This window comes from Pezoporus occidentalis, unplaced genomic scaffold, assembly GCF_034315485.1.
Source record: "Pezoporus occidentalis ecotype Australia unplaced genomic scaffold, CSIRO_AGI_Poc_V1 ctg157, whole genome shotgun sequence".
Lineage (NCBI taxonomy): Eukaryota > Metazoa > Chordata > Aves > Psittaciformes > Psittacidae > Pezoporus > Pezoporus occidentalis.
In genome coordinates, this window is record NW_026913393.1 from 1,553,855 (window position 1) to 1,578,430 (window position 24,576).

Below are 24,576 nucleotides of genomic sequence, written 5' to 3' on the forward strand. Positions count from 1 at the left end.
AGCAAAACATTTAAGCTTGCAGTGATTAGAGTCAATGACACTAAATCATGTATTTAAAGATAAGCACACATTAAAGTGCTTTGCTGGAGTGAGGTTCATACCTACTTATTTGCACAGTATTTTTACCTATTATATTCATAATAGATAGTGACAATTGAAGTACAAGCTAACAATAATTAGAAGGAGAAAAAAAAGAAAGACCAACCAATTTTATTATATGATGAAGTGGTAAGAATTTACTGGAGCCTTTAAGATCATCACCCCACTTCCAGCTGTAAATCTTAAAACAAAGGCTAGTAAAACTTTAAACCTGGTGCTCCAAAAGTCATTTTGCTCTTGTAAGCACTGATGGTGGCTGTAGCTGCTCCTGGCTGCATACGTAAGTAGGAGATGTTTGGCTGCTGGAGTAACCTTTTCCCTTTTCTTTGTGAATCATGTGTACTGTATATTTCAGGAAGCCAGGTTTTCTGCATTGGTCAAATAACCCTGACATTTACATTTTATTTGTTTTAACTTAAAAGTAGTGCAATTTATTTTCTTCAGATTTACTTCAGTTACGCTCATCTCTCTTGGCTCCAGTTAGAGTTTCATGAAAAAGAATGAAAAATCTCATTCTCTGAGCCCTAGCTTCTCTGACTATAAATGTCTCATTTCCTTCTCAAATACGCTATTTAGTTTTGATGTGATGTTCAGAATGACTTTTTTATTACTTCTTCAGTCTTAAAATTACATGCTTATAGTACGTATCTACAAAGAATTTGTAATAAGGGACTGGAACTCTAACAAATGAAGGATTTATTTTTTTTTAAAGCTTTCTTCTAAGAAGCAGCATTTTTAAGCATAACTGACAAGAAAAGCCTGTAGCCAAAGCAAACTAAACATTATGTTTGGTCTCAGGGACTATGGTCCACCATTCCCATTCAGAACAGTCCTCAATGCTTAAACAAACCTAATACTAACTTTTCCCCCTGAATGTGATAAAAAGCAAGCTATAAACTACCTTGTGATACCTTGCAAAAATAAGTGTTTATCCTCAAACAAGTCACACAACCTGCCAAGAGCAAAACATTCAATCAAACAGAGCTTTGGGAACATGCTTTCCAATCTGTAGCTAAGAGAAAATACCAGGTAAAGGAAACCAAAAGAAGGATGGGGGAAGCAACTAAGAAAAATCAAAGGAAGACTGTTTTATGCACATGCATAATTTAAAAAAATTAAAATCTATTAGAGAAAAATTAAACAAACTGAAAAACAGGACTTGTCCTAAGCAGATGCCAAGTAATATTCCAATGATGACAGATCCAGTAGCCATCTGAAAAAAATCACAAATGATGGACAAACTCTGGAGTGTCACAACTCACACCACTCCAATGACAACATAGAATATGGAGCACGATGAAAAAGACTGTGAGCAAAATAACTGAATCCAAACACCATACTAACCAAGCATGCAAAAAATACTGATCAAAACCCTAAACCTTCTCCAAATGACAACCCTGTCAGAAGCCCATCAATAGTTTGTAACTGCAAGCCTAGACCTGCAAGACAAATAAAATTCTAACTAGGATGTGAACAACTGAAATGGATGAGTATTGAATGGAGCCAGTAAAAGCTAGTTTCTGGGCGATGAGAGATGGTTACATAAACAAAGGAAAGCACAAACCCATGCTTTAAGACTATATTGGCTGAAATTATCTCAGTACAAATATATATATAAAACTGACTTTAAACAGCAACTCTGCATTAAGCTAACATTACCTTGTACATGGTAAATGTTATCAAGGCAAGGAACACAGAAAGCTTTTGAATAGGGGACCTCATGCAGAGGGCTGTACATAGTGCTAGAGAGGTGTACACAGTGCTAGAGAGGTGTACACAGTGCTAGACAGATTTACATGAGCTAGTATTGAAGGACAAGTTCACTCTGCTTATCATTAGGACAAAACCCTGGGTCTGCTGGGTGAACAGCCAGGAGAGCTACCTCCTAAGCAATTAGTATCTTCAAACGAGTTGGCCATGCAAGGATTTTCACTATTCTAAAAGCCAAGACTAAATCTCTCTTCCTTTGGCACCTTAAAACTTCCTTTTTTCACATCCAACAGCACTGGACTGTATCCAGACTATCTGCATAGTTTCCAACCCAGGACACTGAGTCCTGCACACCTTTTTCTTCCTCTCCTCAAGAAAGATGCAATGAAGGGACAATGAGGAACAACTCTGTTCCTTGTCCCTCACACCCTTGTTCCGCCTCCAAGCATCCACCAGGCAGCAAGACTAGTTTCAGAAAGAGTTTAGTTTACTGTTTTAAATGGCTTTTATTCCACCAAATTAACACTCCATACTATGTGAAAATGCCAATCTTGTTCAACTGTACGTAATAATTTAAGCCAAGGAAAGATCGTAAACTAAATATGAAAAGTAACATCAAAAAAGCCTATCAAGAACAACAGCTGAAGCACAGCTGGACAGCTTTGTATCTGAGCTTGAGAGAAACCTCTGGCTTTCTCACCCTCATCTACTCTGAACTCTCTCATATCTTGAAATAAAACCAAGATTCATAAGGATATGATTTTTAATCTAAAGGGGCTATCTTATGACATTAGCCATTGAAAAAATGAGAGCATTAAATTATTAATTAAACTGGAAGCTGATTAAATGCTTAAAGTAAGTGAATATTCTGAAAGCAAACAAGAATCCATATAGTTTTGTTTATGTATTTGCATAGCCACACTATGCCTTTAAAATCTGTATTCCTGATGTACATATATTATCTGGTATCTCAATATTTGGTATCTCAGTACTACCTATGTTCAGCCTGTTAACATTTGATAGTAATCGCAAGCTTAGTCTGAATACTTATCAAGTTGGTAATGTTCTGAAGGAAAACAGATTCTGACATCACCATGATAAGCAGAATGATAAAACCAAGTGGAACATTTGCTATCTTTGGGGCCTCAGTCATGGGTGGGTAACTACAGAAGTGTAAGTCAGCATGTTTTTTCTTTATTAATTTTGGAAATACAGGTATTCTGAGAAAATGAAAGAAATATTAAGAGCAAGAAAAAGGGATTCATACCTGGCGTGTTCTTGAACTCCAACAATCTCTACTTCGCTATCAGAAGAGGCGATATGAATTTCTTCATTGATCTGGACATTACCAGAAGAGGTTTTGTCACTTGCAAGGAAGCCTGGATCCAAATGACCTACAGATGGGGAAAAGGCAAATACAGCTAATGTTTAATAGCTTACACAACTCAGAAATCAGCTGGAAAAGGAATTCCCCAAGCACCCCCAGGTCCTTTTCCATAACAGCTTTCCAGCCACTCTTTCCCATGCCTGGAGCACTACATGGGGCTGTTGTGGCCAAGTGCAGGACCTGGCACTTTGCCTTGCTGAACCTCATACCATTGGCCACAGGCACAACTAGTGAAGCCATACTGTGACATGTTAAGTAGTACTTGCATGAAAACCAGAAAACAGCCAAAATCATTGTTTTACAGAAAATAATTTTTAAAATAATTATTTTAATAAAGAGATGTAAATTCTATTTAATTATTTTTCCTTAGCAACAACAAAAAATTACTTCTACTGTCTCTCTGTAGCAGTAACCTAAGGGACACTGTTGAGCCCTGAAGCAATGGCAATACCTGCTTCTTGGAAACCACTCACTCAACTGTACCACACGGGAAGAATCATTTTTGTAGCAGGAAATTTGAGATTAGATGAATATATTATACATGTCTAGTTTGACTGGACAATATTCTAAGATGAGGAGAACACAGTAACAGTCCACAGAATTTCAAAGGTGTGTAAACATGCAAAACCGATTTATACCCCCAGCTGGATCAAGAGGACACAGAGAGAAGAAATTTAAGTTTGATTTAAGTTTAAACAAGTGCCAGAGAAACTTCCTAGTGATAGCTTGAAGTACTTGGGAAAGACGCAAGCAAATAGAGGGGTAGAGACCAGGTTGTATGTTCTGGTTTTAGAAAGCAAAGCCCCTTGGTGCAACATGGGGGGGAGCTAGGGAAGGAAACCTGTGTGCTGCCATGTACCCAGAGGAGGAGTTTCCACCTCTCAAGACAAAAAAAGATGGGTCAGCTTAAAACAAAGTAATAGCACAGGAGACCTTTTCTAACATCACATTTTAGCTGAACAATTGACAATTACCACTGACTGCCAGAAAGTCCCAAAATGGGTCACGGATCTTGCTTTAATAGAAGTGACTGGGCACACTGTGAAACATAAAATGGAAGCGCTCAGAGGCTTTGATTCATGTGCTGGCCATGCAAACTGGGAGATTTATGTGATCACCACCCCAGCGATTCGCATCACCCCCCTCCTGAATATCACTGCTGCTACAGCACAGGCAGCATGAGAGTAACACAAACCCTTGTGTGGCTCTTCTTGGTCCTTGATCACCAAATCATGCAAGCTGGTACAGATATCAACCTGCCTTAACATGTTGTATTAATGTGCTAACGATGTAACACCATTCTGCACCCTTTGCTAGACAGGGTAATGTCTGGCAGAGGGGCAAAGCAGACTAAATAACCCCAAAATAAATCCCCAGAGGTATAAACGGAATTTCCAACAGAGCTTTCACATATTGCCATAGCTTTAAGCTCAGACAACAAAAATGTAATTAGCAGTAAAGAAACTATGATTAGCAGAGTAAATGCTGCAAGAGTAGCTGAGGGTAAATCAGGATTATAGCACACAGATGTATTTACAGACTCTGGCCATACAAACTTCATGCCTAATAACATGCCTACGCTGTTAATTTCTTTGCAGGAACATTAGGATGATGCCCAAAGGAGATGTTTTGTTTGCCCTGCAATATCAGTTCTTGCAAAACAGCCCAAATATTTGCCCATGCACAAAGATGTGATAGTGTGTCTTAGTAAGATTTTTCACTGAAATTGCGCTCATGTTGTTATTTTCCCATGGGAACAATCATTTAATGTCTGTTAAATTAGATACTGGCTGAAGATTATAGCTGTGAATGAGATGCAAGTGTTGAAAACTCTCCTTTCCAAATGTGCAATCCTAGACATGGTCAGAAAAGGCCAGTACTGACAAACGTACAGTCACAAGTGCACTGAGACTACAAGGCTCTGGGGCAAGGTGTATGAAGGAAAAGAGATTAATTCTTTCAGACATTGAGATGGCTACAGCAATAGAAGCAAATCTGCATGGACACATTCCCATAGAACCAGGGATGACGAAGTTTCTTGAAGCTTTCTTTTACCTCGTCCTTGCAAGTCCCCATGGACATAGGTGGAGGAAGGAAGACAGATCTCCTTCAGCTGCATTGCAGCACTGTACTCATAAGCAGAAAGTGGAACAAAGCTTGATAAGAAACTTAGGCTCCTTTGAAGTGCCAATCTATTAGTGCTAAAGCTAATTTTAGGTGTTCTAATATCTAATAAATCACTTAATAAAGGAGTTGGCTTTTTAGGGGTCAAACAGCTACGCATCAATCAGCCGATACCCTGCAAACAATACCAGTGAGCTTGTAAAACCAGCTATCTTCCAAAAGCAACAACATCCAGCTACAGATCACAGTGAAAATGTGACAGAGAGTCTCATATTCAAATAACAGACTTGTCCACTCAATAATGGAAGATCTTTTTCCAAATCAGCCACATGCTTGTAGTTCTTTAAACTTCATAGACATTGAGAAGTACCTAAGAGCCATCAGGACACTTCAAATGCAGGTACCCTTTGGCTGGCTTACATTTGGAAAACATAGCATGAAAGAAAACTCTGCTATGCTCCAGCACTGCAGGCAATACTCTGTCTTTTGCAGCTAAAAATCTTAACATGGGCATTAAAACCATGAGTGGAAAGGAAGGCAGTATGTTAGCATATAAAACTACAGGATGAAGTTGATAGGAAGTACACCGTTAGGTCTATGCATGCAGAACACAGTAACATTTAATCCTGTGGTTTAATTCTTTTGTTAGGGAAGAGTTGCAGGCAGCAACAGAAACTGAACAATTTTTACGAACTACATGAACTCCTCTGAATTCTCCCATAGTCTTTCTGCTCTTGCTTTCCTGAAAGAAACTTCTTTGCTGTCTCTTGATGCTAAACCCATTTACCAACATCTTTTCACCCTTCATCTTTATCTGGTGCTGATCTGTCCAATTGTCTAAGTTACCTTAGAAACTCAGATGGAAGATGGGAATGATTAATGCTTGTATTTCAAAGAAATAAAGATACAAAGAAGAAAAAAGACATACACAATTGCAATACTTAAAATGAGGTTATGATCAGTTTCCTAGCTGATGGCATAGGTCATCATAATCAAGTATTCAATAACAAGCTGAGCTCACTTAAAATTACAAAACCATCAAATCCACAAGACCTAAGTTCCAAGAAATAATTAGAGGGAAAAGAAAGAGAAAAAAATAATGAAGAAAACTACTGTTAGTAATACATTGCAGCAACCTTTGTCTATTTTTATCATTTGTATTTTAGAACAAATGTCAGGCATTTTTAATAAGCACCTGTACTGTTTTACTGCAAAATCCACACAAGGGGCTTTTCAAGCTTCATAAACTATGAAAATACTGAAAGCAGGAAATGGAGAGACACCAACTGAGATGCTGGAAAAATGTCAAAGAATTTAAACAAACCTGTATCACCGCTCAGTTCATCTAGCAGCCCTCTGGTTCTCCAGGCAGATCCTGAGTCTTGATTCCCTAAGGAATTACTGTGCTCTTGCACTACTGCAGCTGCCAACAGGTTATCCACATTTACCACTTCTGAGTCTGAATTTGTGTCTGATATATCATAATGAGGTATGACAGGAGGTCCATCTGCAGAAGGAGAGAAAAACAACATGGATTAGAAGTAGGCATACTGTGAAAGAAACCTTTAAAAGCACAAATGATTTGTTGAAGGACCGATGCCTTCTCCTACATGAATCTCTTACAGAACTATAAATTTTATGAATTCTTAACATTTCATTTAATGAATATAGTCTGAGATTACAGAGACATTTTAACCTTTCATATACAGAAAACACAAATGTAAGAAAACCATGTTTATCAATGTATCAGTAATTTGTGTATTATCTTTTTTACATTAACACATAAATATCTCCATATCTGACAATGTTAGATTTACAGTAGTAAAAGGATAAAACCTTCAGTTTCAAATGTAAAAATAGTTAAGTTACAGGACATAAAATTTGGCAAGACAAGATATTTATCTAGAGGATTTTACAGAACTCAAGTGACAGCTTACATTACTTTAGGGTTTGTTGAATAAAACTAACTTTTTGATATAACTGACCCAGTGACAATAAACTTAACATTAGGCAACTTCCCTTTCATAATGTTTACCTGTTAATGGCAGGGGAATTTTTCAAAATGCAAAGTTTTTTGCTGCTGTTTTTTTTTAAGATCAAGAATATCAAGAAACAAAACTATAATGTGCAGTGATAAATATGCTTTTAATTCAATATGATTACCATATATATTTTTTGCCACCAAAGTGAAGGGGAGAAGCAGGAGAGAAAGCTGCTTACATGAAATCTATTCCTGAGGAATAATAAAAAAGCTATTTTTGGTCTATTTTGTTAAGATGGACTATCTTCTTTGTGAGGAATGAAAATCCTAACTGGAAAGCATGCTGCAAACATAAGAGGCTCAGAAAAGTCAAATTCAAGACAAAGATCAATATGGAAGCAGAGAGAATGGATGAATGCTGCAATTCTGAAAGGATGCATATTTTAACTCAAATGCCTTGTCTCAGCAACAGCTTATCAACTAAGAGTGGACGAAAGTGGTTGGAGTTCCCACTCCCCAAATGAAAGAATCAAAACTTTCTCTGGGCCAAGACTTCATCCACAAAAATGAGTATGAAATAGAAACACAAGTTGGGTCAGAGCTCAGCAGGTTTGCCACTGCAGTTCTTTAACTGTAAGGAAGTTCTAGCAGCTGAGGGTCTGCAAGACATTTTTGTTACGGGTATGAAACACAGACAGTGTAATTTGCATGGAATAATACAAAATAACCATAAACTAGTAATGTGTTTAGGATAATAGGAGCTTCAGAGTTATAGAATGACTAAAGAAATCTTTAAAAGTCACAAAGAATAAAATGAAAAAACTTTTCAGAAAGACTGGCTTCTTTTAGAAGTGTTAAGTGGCTGTTGAAGACAGAAAAGAATGCAATGATTTAAAAGTTTCAAATTTATTCCTCTGAAAGGCTGTTTCAACTGAAGTTTTTAGGGTGGGTTTGTCTGCTCATGGGTTTTTTGGTTGGTTTGGGGTTTTTTTGTAACTTGGTCCCTGAAACATAATTCAACACCCCCTATTTTAAGAAATGCCTATTTTGTGATTAGCAACAGACTTCACTAAAGAGTGACCATATTGCTTAAATCATACTAAAGATCAGTTTTGCAACAAGGTATGAAGAAATGCACAAAATATTTCCAATCAGACCTGCCTCCAACACAACAATTTCATATAACAATGCTATATTACAAACTTAAAACAGACCAAACAAAAATAAATGGGTAGTTACATACCAATGTATTAAAGACCAAACTGTTCACAACATGAAATGCTGATGATTATGACTGAAAAGGAAGTCCTGATAATTAACTGAAAGGCAATATTTGTCTTTTCAAAAGGCAATTACAAAATAGTGTAACATAAAGTTCAAAATTAAGCTGGCTGATGTTCAGTTAATTATTTGTGACAGCTGATGATTAAATTACATGCAGAAAGCAAGAACTGGACTGAATCATGAGAAGCATGTTTTCTTTCAGCCTTATAATCAAAGTTCATCGTGAACATATATAATGTGATCTATAAAAATAAACAGTTGAGTGCAGAAGATACGAGGGTCAAGTACAATATTGACTATATGACCATTTTTTCAATAGGTTACCTAAGATTTCAGGAGCTATGTACTGTTCCTTCAGGTCTTTGTTTCTCTCGCTTCTGACTGAGATCTTCAAAAGCAGAAGCAAAATTTGATTTTAGATAGACATGTCTACACAAGTGAAATTATATTTGGACAAAAGGCACCAATAGTCTCAAGTCAAAATTGTACCACTCCTACATGTATAATCATGCAAAAATGTATAATGAATGTATATACATGCAGAGTGATATTCTCATCACCTACCCATAGAAATTACTTGTGTGAAAGTCTTCATCAGTAGGAAATACAAGCATAAACTTGTTATCTGTAGCTCCACTCCTGTATCTTCCACACTTCCAAACAGCACACCTTATAACTTAGCTTAAATTTATTATACATCAAACAGACAGAAATATTTTCAATATAATTTACACACTGTACTTTCATACTTGTCAGTGCAATAGCCACCAATTTAACCATACTGAAAAACCGAACTCCTTATTTATAGAGAAATCACAGCAGTCTATTTCTGCTTTTCTCAGCCTTGCATTTCAGGATCAGATCTGGAAATGAAAGGCTCCTGACACGAGGGTTATCCATACCTATCACTAGTAAATGACCAATGAGGCCAAAATAATGGCCTCAACACTTCAACAACTCCTAGGATTACTAGCACGTGTAACAGAAGAAATAAGCAATAAATACATGTGTGTATTTAAAGCAACCCAAACAATAAATAAAAGAATAAGTAAGTTGTAGACAACTACAACTAGATGAAAGCTGCAGCAAAGGCACATAAAAAAATTATCTAAAAAAAAAACATTTCCAAAGGCCTGTTTCCTTTTCAGTGCTAAAAGGATGGGTTAGGAGGGGTTAAATCTGGAAATAAGTAATACTTCCCCAGCCAAATATGTGACCATTCTATGATGTGATGCAAAGTGAATGTGTGGTACCAAGAAATAAGGACAATTGGACTAACCTAGGAAATAAATGGAAAAAAAATGCTTTCAGGTTAACAATTAAGGGAAAAAAATAAGGAAAATTAAGGATTAACTACAACCACAGTTGTACCTTACCATCTTTTCTTTACATTAGAGCTACTCCTAATTACTGACTGTCACAGGATTTCAACAGATAGAAAAGCAGACACCAAAACAAACCATGCCAGAATCAAAATTTAATGTAGCACAATTAGGAGGCTCGATGGTCAGTAATTTAAAACATCTATTTAAGAGAAATTGCTTCTTTCGAGAAGTCAAGGGAGCTGTAAGACTTACATTTGCCTGGTGATAAGCTTTAATTCACTTCTAAAGCAATAAACACTTGAAAAAGGCAAGGCTGAAAAGTTAATATATTACCAGCAGCAAAATACAGCTGTTGACATTTAATGTTAACAGGGGGAGGAGAGACTGCTTTTCTTACTTTTCTTTTAAAGAATTCAGAGGCAGAGGTCACCACAGGGACAGCATTTCCAAGTGTCAAACTCTCCCTAAATTTACACAGCTCATCAAAACTAACCCAACTCAGGCCAATTGTGTCAGAAGCCACGTGTACAAAACCCCAGGCCTAATAACATCTTTCATTTTAAAGCCTGCAACATAGAAAATTCAGTTATTTCTTCTCTGCTAGCCATTCTCATGCTTTTCATTGAGCCACATCTCAACATTCAGTCTAAACTGTTGTAAGATCCACACTCCTATTATCCCTTAATTCATTATAATAGCAGCACAAGCAAAAAGGGGGAATCAACCGTAAAATTTCAGCTGTAGGGTAAAAGCAGTGATCCTGTAGAAGCACCGTACCTTTGTGCTGCAGCAGCTTTGTAACAATGCACAGCAGTACTTCATAACAGGAAACAGAAGACAGTAGCTATCAAACCCTGAATTTAGTCTATTAACGCATTATTTCTCTTCAGCTTTCTAAATTTAGGCATCTAGTGCCATGCTCATCACTTACACTCCCTGCCACTGTAGTCTGAGAAAGGAACTTCAGGGTTACGTAATCCCTGGAAACTGCAGCCAAGAGCATCCTCATCTTCCTCATTCCCCAGTAAGCAAGAAGAGCTCAGACACCCCCCTTAGACAAGGCACCTAGCTTTCAGACCGCTTAAGTTCATCAAGATAAATTCCAGCCTTCGGGATGGGATTTAAAACTTTGCTATATTTTCTCTACAAGTAGTGGCAAAATCGCCAGAGGATTATCCTGACTGAAATAACTTCCAAATTAAAAGCCTATTTTGGTGGTCATCAGCATCTTTGCCATGAGAAGACACGGAGCCTCACTGACGTGTACTACCCTACGTTTTAAAGCACACAAAATACGTACACTAATAATAGCAATAATAATTAAAGCAATTTATTCTTACAAAAAACTTTCCATTAGTGGCTCTCTAAACAGCTCCGAGGTGGTTATTATACCTCCCTCTGCTGTGGGGGAAACTGAGGCAAGCAGAGATTTGCAGTTTGCTCAAGGTTAACAAGCAGCAAAGCTCATCTTTGCTGAAAACAACACTCCCCTAAAATTACTGAGCTATTTTTAACTGGTAAATTATTGAGGAGTTAAAAAACTCTGTTTGTAAATGCTTTCATGAAACATGCAAAAGGTGTAAAGGCACCACACCGAGGTACCGGGGTTAATCACAAGCCCAAGAACACAGGTCTGCTTCCAGTCCCTCATCTGCACTGGGAATGTAGGCACTGCTTTGTCTCGATCCCAGTATTCTAAACTAAGTAGTATTTACTTTTTTAAATAACAAAAGAGACATTTAGAAACAATAAAAGATCTAAGAACACCTTGATTTACATGAGACACTTAAATTTGAGAGATAACTCCGTTTACTTCACAACTAAGCAAAATATAGAATGGACTTCCGATACCTAACCTATATAAATTTTAAGTTCAATGATCATTACAGTAATTGAAATAATCATATTTTGCATGCCAAAAACTTGAATATTCATCTTAAGTGACTTGCCAAAGTAGTTTTACAGTAGACACTTCAGTAACTTTGAGCAGAAAGGGTTTGGATATAAGACTACAGGCTGAACTGAAAGTCATTCTGTTGTAGATAGACAATATAAACCTGGCATTATTTAAAACATGATCCAGAGCTGCCTCTTCATAAAGTATGAGCAGTTTAAATGGCACAAACTAGCTGAATCCTAAAACAATTTCTAAAGCAGGGTGGGGATGCAGGAGATTGCTGCTTTTTTATGTTGTTCAGCAACATGAAACACTTCATTACTATTTATATTTATATTTATTTATTCCAGATTACACTGGTTACATTTCAAAATTTACAGGGTTAGGCAAAGAATACATTGTAAATACAATAAAAAACAATAGAGTGTAACAACATTCACTCTAAAGCCATAAAGTGAACTTTACCCATGAATCCACTTTCCTCACATTTTCCTTCATTTCACACAGTAAAGCTTTTGTGGTTTTGTTGTTTTTTTTTACCATAGTAATAAAATTATAAACTCAAAACATGATCAAATGAGTACCTGTTCTCAGACCAGACCATTTTTAGACAGCACATGAAAAATACAAGTCTTGCTGATCATTCATTCTTTCAGGCTTTTTGATGACTAGATAGAAAGTATCTTGGATTTGTTTTATCAAATTATACATGAAGACATAAAACAGCCTTTTTCATTGTGTTTAAACAAAGGCACATGGATCGTGGCTGCGCACTGAAAATACCAAGAAGTAGTGTGCACTTTGTATCTTGTGATAAGATTTATTTTCCCTGATGTCACCTAATGATTCATTAATTATGGAAGCACATATATTAGCCACATCTCTTCCCCAGTTTCACTTGCAAAAGTGTATCAGGAGGGTTTTGGAAATCATCACACCCAACTCTGACAGAGCTATGACAGTTAAAATAAAGTATTCCCTATGTATATACTGCTTACATTAGGAAAAGGCAAGTAAACACACTCCCCTCCAGAAAACATCAGACTTTTGCAAGTACAAACTGCATCTTCCCATGGAAAGGCTAATACAGCATTTGTGCAAAACTTTTGATGGTCCAGACTAATCCCTTGGCTTGGCCAGCCTTTGAGATTTAACAGAGCACTTCAATCACTTCTAACTCTATCAGCCTATTTTCTATGTGCCTTCATTTTGCTGACCTAATACTATGAGACTAATAAAATTTGTGAGAAAGTCCGATTTCTAGCTTTTTTAATTTTGTTTCATTTTGCAAGGTACTGTCCATCTCTATCAATCAGCCTGAATATTTTAGCTAATACAGTATGAACTACACATTGCATTTGCTCTCATGCTCCCACATGAAACCGCAGAGGTCAGCTTAAAAACATCTAGTTAACTTGTCTGATTTACACACACCCATCAGGCAAAAGTTTACCCTAAAAGTCAGCTGAAGGATTCTCTGATCAAAAAAAGTGCAGAATAAGTTCAGTTTCTGACAAGGTGGAATGCTAGTCCCACTGAAATTAGCAGAAAATTTCTACTGTTTTTTTTAATGAGCATTTAATGTCTTAATGCCCTTGAAACAGTACTCTGAAAAAAGAAAAAAAATTGCAGTACTTGGATACAGGAAGGGACAAAATACATTAACAAAACAAATCACTGAAAATAAATACATTTCGATTTGGAAAATAACTGCTAAATATAATCCAGTGTCACTGAAATTAAGATTTGTCCTCCAAGTCTTAACTCTAGCAGCTCAGATAAAACAACCTCACAGTCCTCCAAAAACACTAAATACACTGTGAACTTAAAAAACAGAGATGTTTATTTCTGTCTGAATTATTCTGTCCTACTACTATTAGAAACAACACTGAGGGGCAGTAAATCTGAAAGGTTTGATTTTCCCTTTTTTGTCTTTTTACCTGCTCTGTTTATTTTTTACAACAGAAACACTGAATAAAGTTTCACTGCCTTTGTTTGAATTTCTGCTGTATATAATACTTTTGTTTTTCCTAAATAAAACCTGAAAATTCTGATGTTTTATCAGAAGTATGTGAAGCAAAACCCCCAAATGCTCAGATAAAACGAGGTGTGAAGGGTGGAATTTCCTGCAGACTCCACTAGATGAAGGGAAGCAGCACAAATCCCTGGGGAAGAACTTGCAGACTAAGCCTGCAAAAACACTGCGCACTAAATACCCTCGAAATGCCAAGGACTCCTACATCGGCTCCAATTCTAGGAGCAGATCCTTCAATTTTTCATTTAGTGAATTGTCAGTTTGTATTTAGTGACATTTAAATTAAATAAAGACTTATTTCTTTTGCATTTGCAAATAAAAAAGCTAACAAAGTAGCTATGTTTTACATGACACCATCTTCCCTGGAATTACATCAGTATGAACCAGCTGATATGACTTGATGCATTTACTCTTTCAAATCATACATAAAAATCCTTAAAGAAACTATAAGGTTTCTTTGCTCCACTCGTAAGTATAAAACCAGGGCAATTAAAGAAATTCTAAATTATAGTCTGTGATTCCCCACCTCTGTGCAAAACTCCTTCTGATTTCTCCTCCACTTGTTAAATTTCACAGGTTTGAAGTAATTTCTTGGAGATGTGAGCATAAACAGAGATTCAAAATGTAGCTGGTTTTGAAGTAGTTTACTGATATGCGAGCATAAACTTAGATTCAAAATGTAACTCTGGGTTGGAAAGTTTAATAGTTTCCTTCTGATAATCTTAAAATAGTCTTAAATAAGGCCAGACTGGTTTAATGAAATATGGAAGAGATTAAAATTTATGTTAAAATTGCAGCTGAAGAAATTTTAACTCCCTGAAAGTTTCTAGTCAAAGCCGTTTGAAAACAAGAGGTTATAATGGAAATCATGAGAAACTTAATTGCAGACATATAATATAGCAAAGATATTTCCAGGAGAAAAAGTGAAACATAATGTGAAATTATGTATTGGGAATCTGCTTTTTCAGAGATGCCGAAGGCTGTCGCCACACACATTTAAAATACAGACTAATCACTAGGATCTGAAGGTTGGTTTCTTCAGTGCTCTGCATTTTTCAAAATCACAATACAAAGCAAGAAGAGAGATGCTTCAGTTTAGACCAGACAGTCAGCTGTCTGGTCTAAGATGCACACTTTTTAGAGGAGCTGATTTATGGCAGCTGAAGATCTTGCTCCAGTTTTGAGGCAAGTGAAAAGAGTGACTCAACCAAGTCATATTTATCATTTACAGAACAATTTATGACCACTGGTCCTGCACAGGTGTTTTCCACACTATGTAGCTTTTGTACGGGAACTTCAATTAAAATGATATCTAATAGGAACTATTCCCTCAGTCTTCTGGGTGTCTTGGAGTAATTTTACCCTAGAAAAAGCATAGCTTTCAAGTCTGTATGCTCAACTGCTGTAATCTGCTTGTTCTTTCACATTCACAGCTGCCTGCAATTGAAAACAACAATTAACAGTAATGGATAAAAATGTTTGAAAGTTTTAAATTTTTGCCTGTAGTAACAAAATCCAAATTTTTATCTATTAACACACTAAATTATTTCAATGTTTGTTTTGTTTTTTTTTTTAAGATTACCTAACCAAAGAGATGGGGAAAGAACAAGACAGAATGAAGGACAGCTCATTGTTCATAGAACAAATCTTTTGCCTATAACTAAGTGACTTGGACCCCAAGTGGACTCTATAACAATGATAAGGAAGAGAACTCTTCAGTTAATGTTTAGGGAAACCAGTCAGAACCAACTAAGCAGCTGGCAAATGGACAACAAGGATGGCCAGCTCCAAAGTTCAGCCAAAGGACGAAGTGATGAAGAGGAAGGCAAAGATGATGAAGAAATGACCACCAGGGGTCTCAAAGATCACTACCACATTATTGTGCGCATGTGGGAAGAATTTTATAGAGATATGATGTAATGCATAAGTAACTTCCTGAATATGCATGTAATGTAATGAATTTGTATATTTAATGATTATATCATCACAGCTTGTTCGGTGCTTGAGTGGGACACGCTTGGAGGAGCTATCCCCCCTGTCTCCCAGCACCGCAATAAAGAATACCTGCTTGTCAACTTAAATTTTGTTGGCAAGTTTTTAGAGTTTTTCAACGAATTACCAAGATATTGAAGACTCGCAGAAATTTCACTGGCTACATCCCGAACAAAATTATTACCCATTTCTGAGACCCCTGCACAAAGATGTTTCAATCTGAGAAGGAAGTTCAATCAACCCCCTGAAACAATTTGTTTCTGAAATACCTAATTGCTCCATATATACAGTTTGATAAAAAAGGTTAACAGCATGCTTACAGACGTACTGAGTTAAGTGACTCTTGCACATCAAAAAAGAAACCAGTCACTGCAAAAAGCTGCTTCTGCATGCATGGGAAAACTTGTAAAATCATCATGCTTTAAAATATGCTGCTCTTATTATCTGCAGAAAGGATATGTGTGTGTGTATATATATATATATATGTATATATAAACCTATGAACACCAAAAGGATATGATTGTTCTCAGTATCACCAAATAATCTTCACTGAAGGTTCTTAAATTTTAAATGGATGAGGACAAGGTACTGAATTACAAACAAACATAAAATAACTTACTTAACTTCTACCTGGAATGCTCACAATTTCAGATGAGGGAGTTTTCTTACAAGTTTACATCAAAATCTTTGTATCAAAATTATGCGTGAAGGTGATCTGCAAAGAATTTATTCCAGTACTTAAAAACTGTGTCCTGCATAGTCTTTCAAACAGTTACTATGAAAATAAAATAATTCTCTAACCACGCTGGTTTTCAATGAAGGCATCACACACTCAAAAAAACCCCAAAAAACAGTCTGGCCAAGTATTATACTGGTAACAAAAAGCATTTCTTAAGTTCCTGTTACAGGTTTGATCCAAAACCCCACATAAATTAATGGAAAAACTCCCACTGACTTCGGGAAGGAAAAAAAAAAAAAAAAAAAGAATAAAATCAGTGGTTACTTCCAACAGGAAGAAAGGAATTACACTAAAATAATCAGGGGGAGGAAAAGTGACTGTGGTTTAAAAAGCAAAATAAGAGAGCTAAAGTGTCCTCTCTACTTAAACTATATCTATGCAGACTTTCAATTTCCATTATTAGAACTTTGATTTGAATTAGAAACTTTTAGCAAGTTCTATCTGATAAATATACATTTTTGGTAGCTACAGAGAAGTTACTTCTCATGAAGAAAGACCTTAATGGAGACATGACCAAAAAATCCCTGTGTGTACTGATAATAGTAAGAATTAAATAGAGATTTCTAATATATAGTTTAAATTAATTCTACTTTAAACATCACAGTTTCAAGCCTTCCTATTTAGAATAACTATAAGTATAAAAAAGATTCCACACAATAGCAAGCTATTGTATTATTTAAATGAAACTAATGTTCTGGCATTCCCCATCACAAGTAAGAAATTATTTCAGTGGCATTTGAATGCAGTTTAGAAGCAGCTCATGCTGTCTGACACAGACCAGCAACCCATCCCTTCAGACCACAGTGTTTACTAACCCAACTGTCAAGCCTTCCTTTAAATTCCTATGCCAAGGCTCAATCCATCCACTGGTGGCTGATTATCTCAGGACTGACACAACTATTTTTATTCCAGCATGAAGGATGCAGCTCAATCGTATATACAGAAGGAAGCAGCAGTGCCTTGTGTGCACAGGTCATGCACATACATGTAGTTGGATGGGATCATCTCCCCAGACTTCAGCCAGAAGTTATCTATCCTAAACTGTTTGTAAGGGAAGTTTAGACAGCTAATGGAAGAGGAAGACATTGCCAGGAAGTATCCTCTCTAGGTGCTTACCTCTTCCCATTGTCTCAGGAGATCCACATAACAGCAAAGTAGACACCTAAAAATAGAGGAGATGACTTCCATCCAAACTGAACACACACACATATATATATATATACACGCATATACACGTGCATACTTGTGCACACAGTGTAAGACAGCTGCTTCCATAAATGTGCCATGTGCAACACAATAGTGACATTAATAAAAACTATGGACAGAAAATGAATTACTAAAAGGGAGAAAAAAAAGCAAATCAGTTGTGCGCATTTGTTATATATAGTTAAACCTTTAGGGTAAGCTTATTCATTACTTCTACCTAAGTAAGGGAAGAAGAAAGAACTAATGTTTGACATTTTCAAGCTGCAAAACTTGGGAGTAAACAGATAGTTAAAGAAATGTTATAGGTCTGTACCAAGTCTGGTTCTCTAGGGTACTTTACATATTTAAATATAAAACTTATTTCCTCATATAAACGTTTTTAACATGCAAAAAGGGCATTTGGATGAATACTCTGAATGCTCCTAATGTAGCAGACATAGGTCTACTGATTTTGGGGTAGCTAAAAGGGATTTTAAGTTATATTTTCCCAAGTTTGGTGATGAAACTTAGGCTTTCCCTCATACACACCTTTAAAGGTGTTCGTATGTGCGTGCTGGCACACACATGTGGGTAGACTGGGTTTTTTTAAACTACATATATATTCTCTGTAAATTAAAAAACAATTATGCCATGGTAATAAAATCCCAAAGAGAAAAATCAAAACAAACATATATGAAGAAAAAAGCAAACCTTGTTTAAAGCATAATCTAAACCAACATCAGTATTGCAAAGATCAGAATTTTTTAAGTTTATGATTGATTCAGATCAGGCTCTGCAATATTCCCATTCTCTGGAAAGATAGGTGAAAAATTGTTATTAAAAGTCACTGGAAACTCTATCATATCATCAACATTTTGATAGCCCACGTAAGAACTGAATGACTGCTGTGGAAGTATTTGGCTACCAGGCATCTGTAGGAAAGCCCCTGACTGTGTGGTAGGGGGGATTCTCTGGCCAACTAGTTGAATTTTAGGTTCCCTGGGCTCCAGTTGTTGCTTGCTTTCTTCATCTGTGTCAAGATGGGTTAGCTTTTCTATCCACATGCGAAATTTCTCCTCTGTCTGCCTCTGCATCTCGGCAAAGCAGTTCATGGCCTCTTCCAGGACACTGCCTATGCAGTTCCTATCCCACACGGTGCCCCTGTCAAGCAATCCTGGAATTTCCCTGGTCGCTCCTCCAGATCCCCCAGCACGAATGAAGCCAGCTTTAAAGACATTGAGGCCATTTGATAAGACATCATTAAGTAAGAACATAAAACTGTTTATCAACGCATGTTAACTCAGGAAAACAACTTTTCTAATTGTGTCCCTTGGATATGACAACAGGGGAGGAATTAACAAATATTAACCAACAGTACTACTGTCAAAAATAATTAACATTTTCACACTTACTGAGTTTATAATGGAAATTTTGGCTTTGAAATTATTTTTATCCTAGAATTCTCAGAAAACCCTGTCACAAAGGTTTTTTCCCCTACAAATAAACCAAAGTAGTCCAGTTCCCTTGCAATTTCTGTTTACAATTCAACCGAAAGTGTCAAAACATTATACAGTAACATTTAATTCTGTTACACTGAGATCCAAATAGCTTTAGATGCTGCAGTTGCTGTATCAGCCTTTATCTCTGTTGTGTACAATTTTGTCTGCATTTAACAGTCTATTATAAAAAGGTTCAAGTATGTAAGTAAAGTAATGAGTAATTATTCAGGCTTCTCAGTTAATAGTATTTGGAGATTTGGAGCTCTTGGCCCAGGTTTGGAGAACACAATGAACGCCAGTGAAGAGAATAAACAACACAGACATGTATGAGCATGAGAAGATATGTGAATGCCATCCTAGTACATGAGGTGAAAGCAACCTCTGCTAGGTGTGACAGACACATCTACATCACAACGACACGCCCACATGACACAACCTCACACCAATCAGAAGCATGCCTTTCATCACACGAGCCACTGACTTTGCAGCATTTCTGGTATCAACTCTAGGCAAAGCAGAAAACCAGACAGGGCATAGTTGGAAGGAAACTGTTCTTCCTTCTATCCATCAGAAAGATGATTGAAATTACTGGCTTTGGGATCATCAGGAAGAACTTCAGCAGCAAGGACAGAAGGCCATTCTCGTTTATTTACTCTAAGTATCAGTAAAGAAAAGGCAGTGGTATCTATATTTTTGAGTTTGGAGTTCACTCAGGAATCCTCTAGAAGCAATAAAACCCCAAGAAAAGAGGCTCTGTAGCTATTTGAGGAGTAATAAACAATATGTGCACGCTGTCCAAGCACACGTTTCCTAAGTTAATTATGAAACAAGACAAGCACCACATTAAACTACACACACCACTTGCAGAATGTGACAATTTAATATGTAAATGTGAAACTTGTGGGATATCCTCTAGCTTCAGACTAATAGCAAATACCCTAAGAATGAGAAAAATCACTGCACAACCTAAGCAAATATCTACTAACAAAAACATAAGGCACTAAATCTTTATTGGGATTTCACTGTGCACATGAAATTGCAGTGTTACTTACATAATACATTCTTTTTAGCAGCTATTTAAATGAGGTATACATAATTCCATCAGTAACAGCTAAACAAAGCCCAGGGTCATTCCCTTATTTCGAAGCAGTAGCAATGCTACCTGTTGGAGGCAAAAACCATTCTGTTTTTAAACCCTTGCTTTTTAAGTCTTCTCTCCCATCTGTCTACCTGTTAGGCAGGCTGGAAATCCAGCATTCAGGTCCTCTGCTCAAAAATACATTGCTTTATAGCAACTAATTTACATCCTCCAACTGCATTTTAACTAAAACTAATTAAATAAAATGCTTTTTTTCCCCAAAAATGTCATTCCTTTTCTAATATTGTGTCTTTTTCCTTCCTGAAAAAAACACCAAACTCCTTTTTGCTCATGTACTCCTAGAGTTGAACATCCAATACGATTCTGTTTTTTTTTTTTTTTTACTTTATTCAATAGGGATGTAATCCTAAAATCAAGTAACTACAGGGCAATCTTTCTGATCAGACACATTTAAGTAATGTTGAGTAACTTTAAACTGCAATTTAAATAAAAACTGTTGATGGTGATGTGTGATTCTTGCTAGCTCAGCTTTCAGAGTCAAGAATGAACTAGCATGATGAAAGTTGACAAAACTAATTCATAAACTGAATAAACTATGCTTTGAAATATATCTCACCCTGCAATACTATTTTTAAAAGGCATCATTTATAATATATCTAGAATTTACAGTAGCAGCAAATCAATGTTTCAAATGCTTCCCTTGCAGTTCTTGTAAGTCTTGTCTTTACTGGTGGCCTTCACGGTTAGAAAGCAAATCAAGCCTAAAAAAGTATTTTTATTGCATTAAAAATGCTAGCGTTCATCTAACTGTTCCTTTTGCTATATAGAAACTTATAGCTCTACAGTTTTTCAAGTTATGCCAAGATAAAAGGTAATTTGCAATCTCAAAGGAGTCAGAATCCAAGAATCGTATCTTACTTTCAAGACAATACCTCCTGCAAAACAGCACCTAAGAAACACCCCAATGCTGTCTCTTTATGGGATCTTTGAAATACTATCCAAATAATAATCAAATTCAAGGTTATTTAATTCAGGAACTCTGACAATGTAACAAGTTAAAATATGTCACAACTTCATTCTCATTAGCAATGGTGGATGATTCCTCCAACTCATTATGCTACCATTTCCAAATAAGAGTGATTTGCAGAAAGATACTCAACAGATGTTTTTCAAAGATCATCCTCTTATGACATAAAAACTATCTGCTGTTTCCTTAAGAATGACAAAGTCCTACATGCCAACAGAGAGGCTTAATCATTAAAAGAAATTTCTCCTCATCTGCAGTAATTCAAAAATCATGGCATTCCCTTCATTAATGAGACCAAGATTACGACTGCACAGGTGAGTGAAAAGATTCTCAGTAGCACCCATGAAGTTTAGATTGAACCTGTATTTTTGGGTGTAAATTAACACCACATAATGCATTCAGAAAAACATAACACACATTGTGCATAGCTCCAATTGAGCTCACAGTATTTGAAGTACCACCAGTGAGATGTCAATTCTTTACTCTTTAATCCTTCTTGAGAAGACAGACAAGCCTGCCAGTATTTTAACCCACATCACATTTGAGTTCAGCAGAGAGAATTGACTCTATTACAAAACACCTCAGTTTACAACTTCATGGCATTGTTATGTATCTCACTAAACGTTTCCCTTACCTTATTTATTTAGCCAAACGTATTTCAGAGCCAGTGATGTGGATAATTTGAGAAAAATAACTGCACTATTACAATGGAAGAGGCTCATTTACACAACAGGAAAGATTACGGTGTTCTCAAATGCAGCACTTTAATTTTCAGACCGCGCACAAGCCAACTGTCTCCTGTAACACTATGTAAGTTGAGAGAAAGTTAAGAGCCAGAGTATGATGACATAACCTCCATGCATGAAAGGCCACATTAACTGTCACTAAAAGTTTTCGAGCATCTCTGTTGGCAAAGTGATTATTCAGACAACAGACATTTGAAAATCAGTAATGAAACAACAACCAACCAAAACTACAACTGAAGCGTCCAAATACAGGAAGACTAAGAGGAACACAGCCTACCTGTACAACTCCTCTGCATCAATGCATACAGACCTTTTCCAAAAGTAAAGGTAAAAGTCTTTTCATGCTTCATTCCCTCCAACAGGCACATTCTAGTTTCTTGACATTAAAGTTCAAGCCCCAAGATAACCTGCTTAGCTTTTAACTGTCTTCAGAAGACATTCATGGCCTGATTTTCTAATAATGTTTTTTAATACCCTGTATTATTTTCTAACTACATGCTCATTCCCTAAATTTTAAGGATATTCACAGTGTAACGCTAAGTGCACTAAAGCAAATAAAATATGTCAAATAAAAAAAAAAAAAAAGACTATTCAAGGTAAGCACTTTGCCAGTTCCAAGAAGAGGGATCGCAGATGGCACGTGAACCTACCACTGCAACCAAGACCTGAGAGTCCTTCTCAGGCTCCTAGCTCCATTGCATCTGTTCAGACCACATTTCATTAACCCACAAGTAGGACAAGATGCATTTTTGGCCAACCTTGTCCTTATCTCTACAGAGAATACTTTTCTCTTGTACTTGGAGACTGTTTCCCACAAACCAAAGTTGCTTCTATTTAAAAGAAAATCACAAAGCAGCAGGTACACATTGCCCCTAAGTCCAAAATGACTGCTCAGAAGTTTTACTGTCTTAAATGTAGTTTAGTATCAAGCACTCCCACATCTTGCTCTGCAGGTGAACTTGGGCCTTGGTGTCATCACCACTGAATAAAATTCTTTAGTGCAGTGCAATGGGACCTTTTCACTGAAGGCTTCTCACAGTTAAGACAGAGAACTCTAAACACAGATATACCTTAGTGACACTGAAAAAGCACCCTAGAGTGGTTTCAGGTCCATGCAATAGAAGTAAACAATCTAAGCAGACTTGAAAATATCATGTTGTGCCTTTCCAGGTCACAAGGTACTTCTGTAACTTAAAAAAATAACATAACCTGAGGGATTTATTGTGTATGGTTTGGGTTTTTTGAGGGCTGAGGAAGAACCTGTCCCAAAACTCGATGAAGTAAGTCTTGTTTGACAAGCTTTAAACGAGGCTTTAATTACCCAGCTAGTGTAAATATAGTAAATATAAGCACAAAACTAAGAAAGCTGTAAGTTTAACTACTAAAATTATTGTCACCAATTTAGATCTCTATTAGAAGTTAACTACACAATAATTATAGGAGGACTATGCCTCTGCCAGACTTTGTAATAATAAACATTAATTTCCTTTGTGCAACCTGCTTCCTAGCAGTATGTGGGAAAAATGTCACTTCTCATGGTGCCAGAGCCATACACCATAAACAAGTCAGTTAAAACACAGTTATTTGTAAAATCTGCTGTAAATATTTTAAATAATTCATCTAGAAAACGTTAGTTCAGCAACTTAAGACTCAATTATTGAGGTTTTCCTTTAAATGCTCTTGTCCTATGTAAGCTGGTATTTATCTCAAAAAAATCCCCAAACTTCTAGCACAAGAGGCAAAAAGGCATGTAACCCAGCAAAAATGGGCAAGCCAAAAGGTTTCTTTTTATGTGTTTTTATTTCTGATTGCATATGATGATGGTTCTATGGTATAATATGCTGCAAGAGTAATGCACATGAGCTCCTGTCCACAGCACTTGAGCTAATAAAATAACACTCAGTAGACAGAAAAGAATTAATGTTTCTTTTGCTAACAAAGTCATGAGAAAGCCCTTGTAACTTGCTGCCTCTAATCTTAAAACGGATGTTTCAGAAATAAAACTTTCTCTAGACATTAAAGATCCTATGTCAAAGGAAAATAGTAACAGCTTTGTCTCAAGCGTTAAAAATTTTGGGGCGGAAATAGCTCGGGTACCTGCACAAACAAATTCATGTTTATCTCCTAAAATAGGTGACCAGCTGTGATCTGCAAGAATTTAAAGTAAGCCTAAGTAGGTCTGTCATGCACTGAAATGTAGAGCTGAAAGCAATGGCACGTGCAATAGTGAACAGGGCCTTACTGTGACACAGCAAGAGGTTTGCCATGTTATTTCTAATACAGCTGCTGAGCTGTGGTCTTAATATATTAAAGCAAAGCTGGCCACTTATCTTAAGAATGTATTTACTACATTATCACCATCTAATGGGATTTGACAGCACTGACAGGAGTTCATAGAGGCTTGCAAAGGAAAAAAATCTGAAAATTCCAGAATTCAAAGATAGTCT

The 24,576-nt window shown here is 36.5% G+C and overlaps 1 protein-coding gene and 1 long non-coding RNA gene across 4 annotated transcripts in view; both read right to left on the reverse strand.

Annotated features, from left to right (window-relative positions):
• The window catches only part of ARK2N (arkadia (RNF111) N-terminal like PKA signaling regulator 2N), a 45,626-nt gene that overhangs the window by 1,820 nt on the left and 19,230 nt on the right, over positions 1-24,576 (reverse strand). For 2 of the 3 annotated variants that reach the window (XM_062611779.1, XM_062611781.1), the window contains 2 exons: positions 6,645-6,827; positions 3,077-3,203 (listed from right to left, as the gene is read on the reverse strand). In XM_062611779.1, the coding sequence (XP_062467763.1) occupies positions 3,077-3,203; positions 6,645-6,827 (310 nt within the window). Of the gene's footprint in view, positions 1-3,076; positions 3,204-6,644; positions 6,828-17,698; positions 18,984-24,576 lie in introns of those variants that run through there. The other variant, XM_062611780.1, reaches the window with a different exon arrangement.
• Positions 795-3,070, reverse strand: LOC134160102 (uncharacterized). Its single transcript, XR_009963439.1, has 2 exons — positions 2,805-3,070; positions 795-2,647 (listed from the first exon to the last, which is right to left on the reverse strand). It is a non-coding gene; the product is annotated as an uncharacterized LOC134160102 (long non-coding RNA).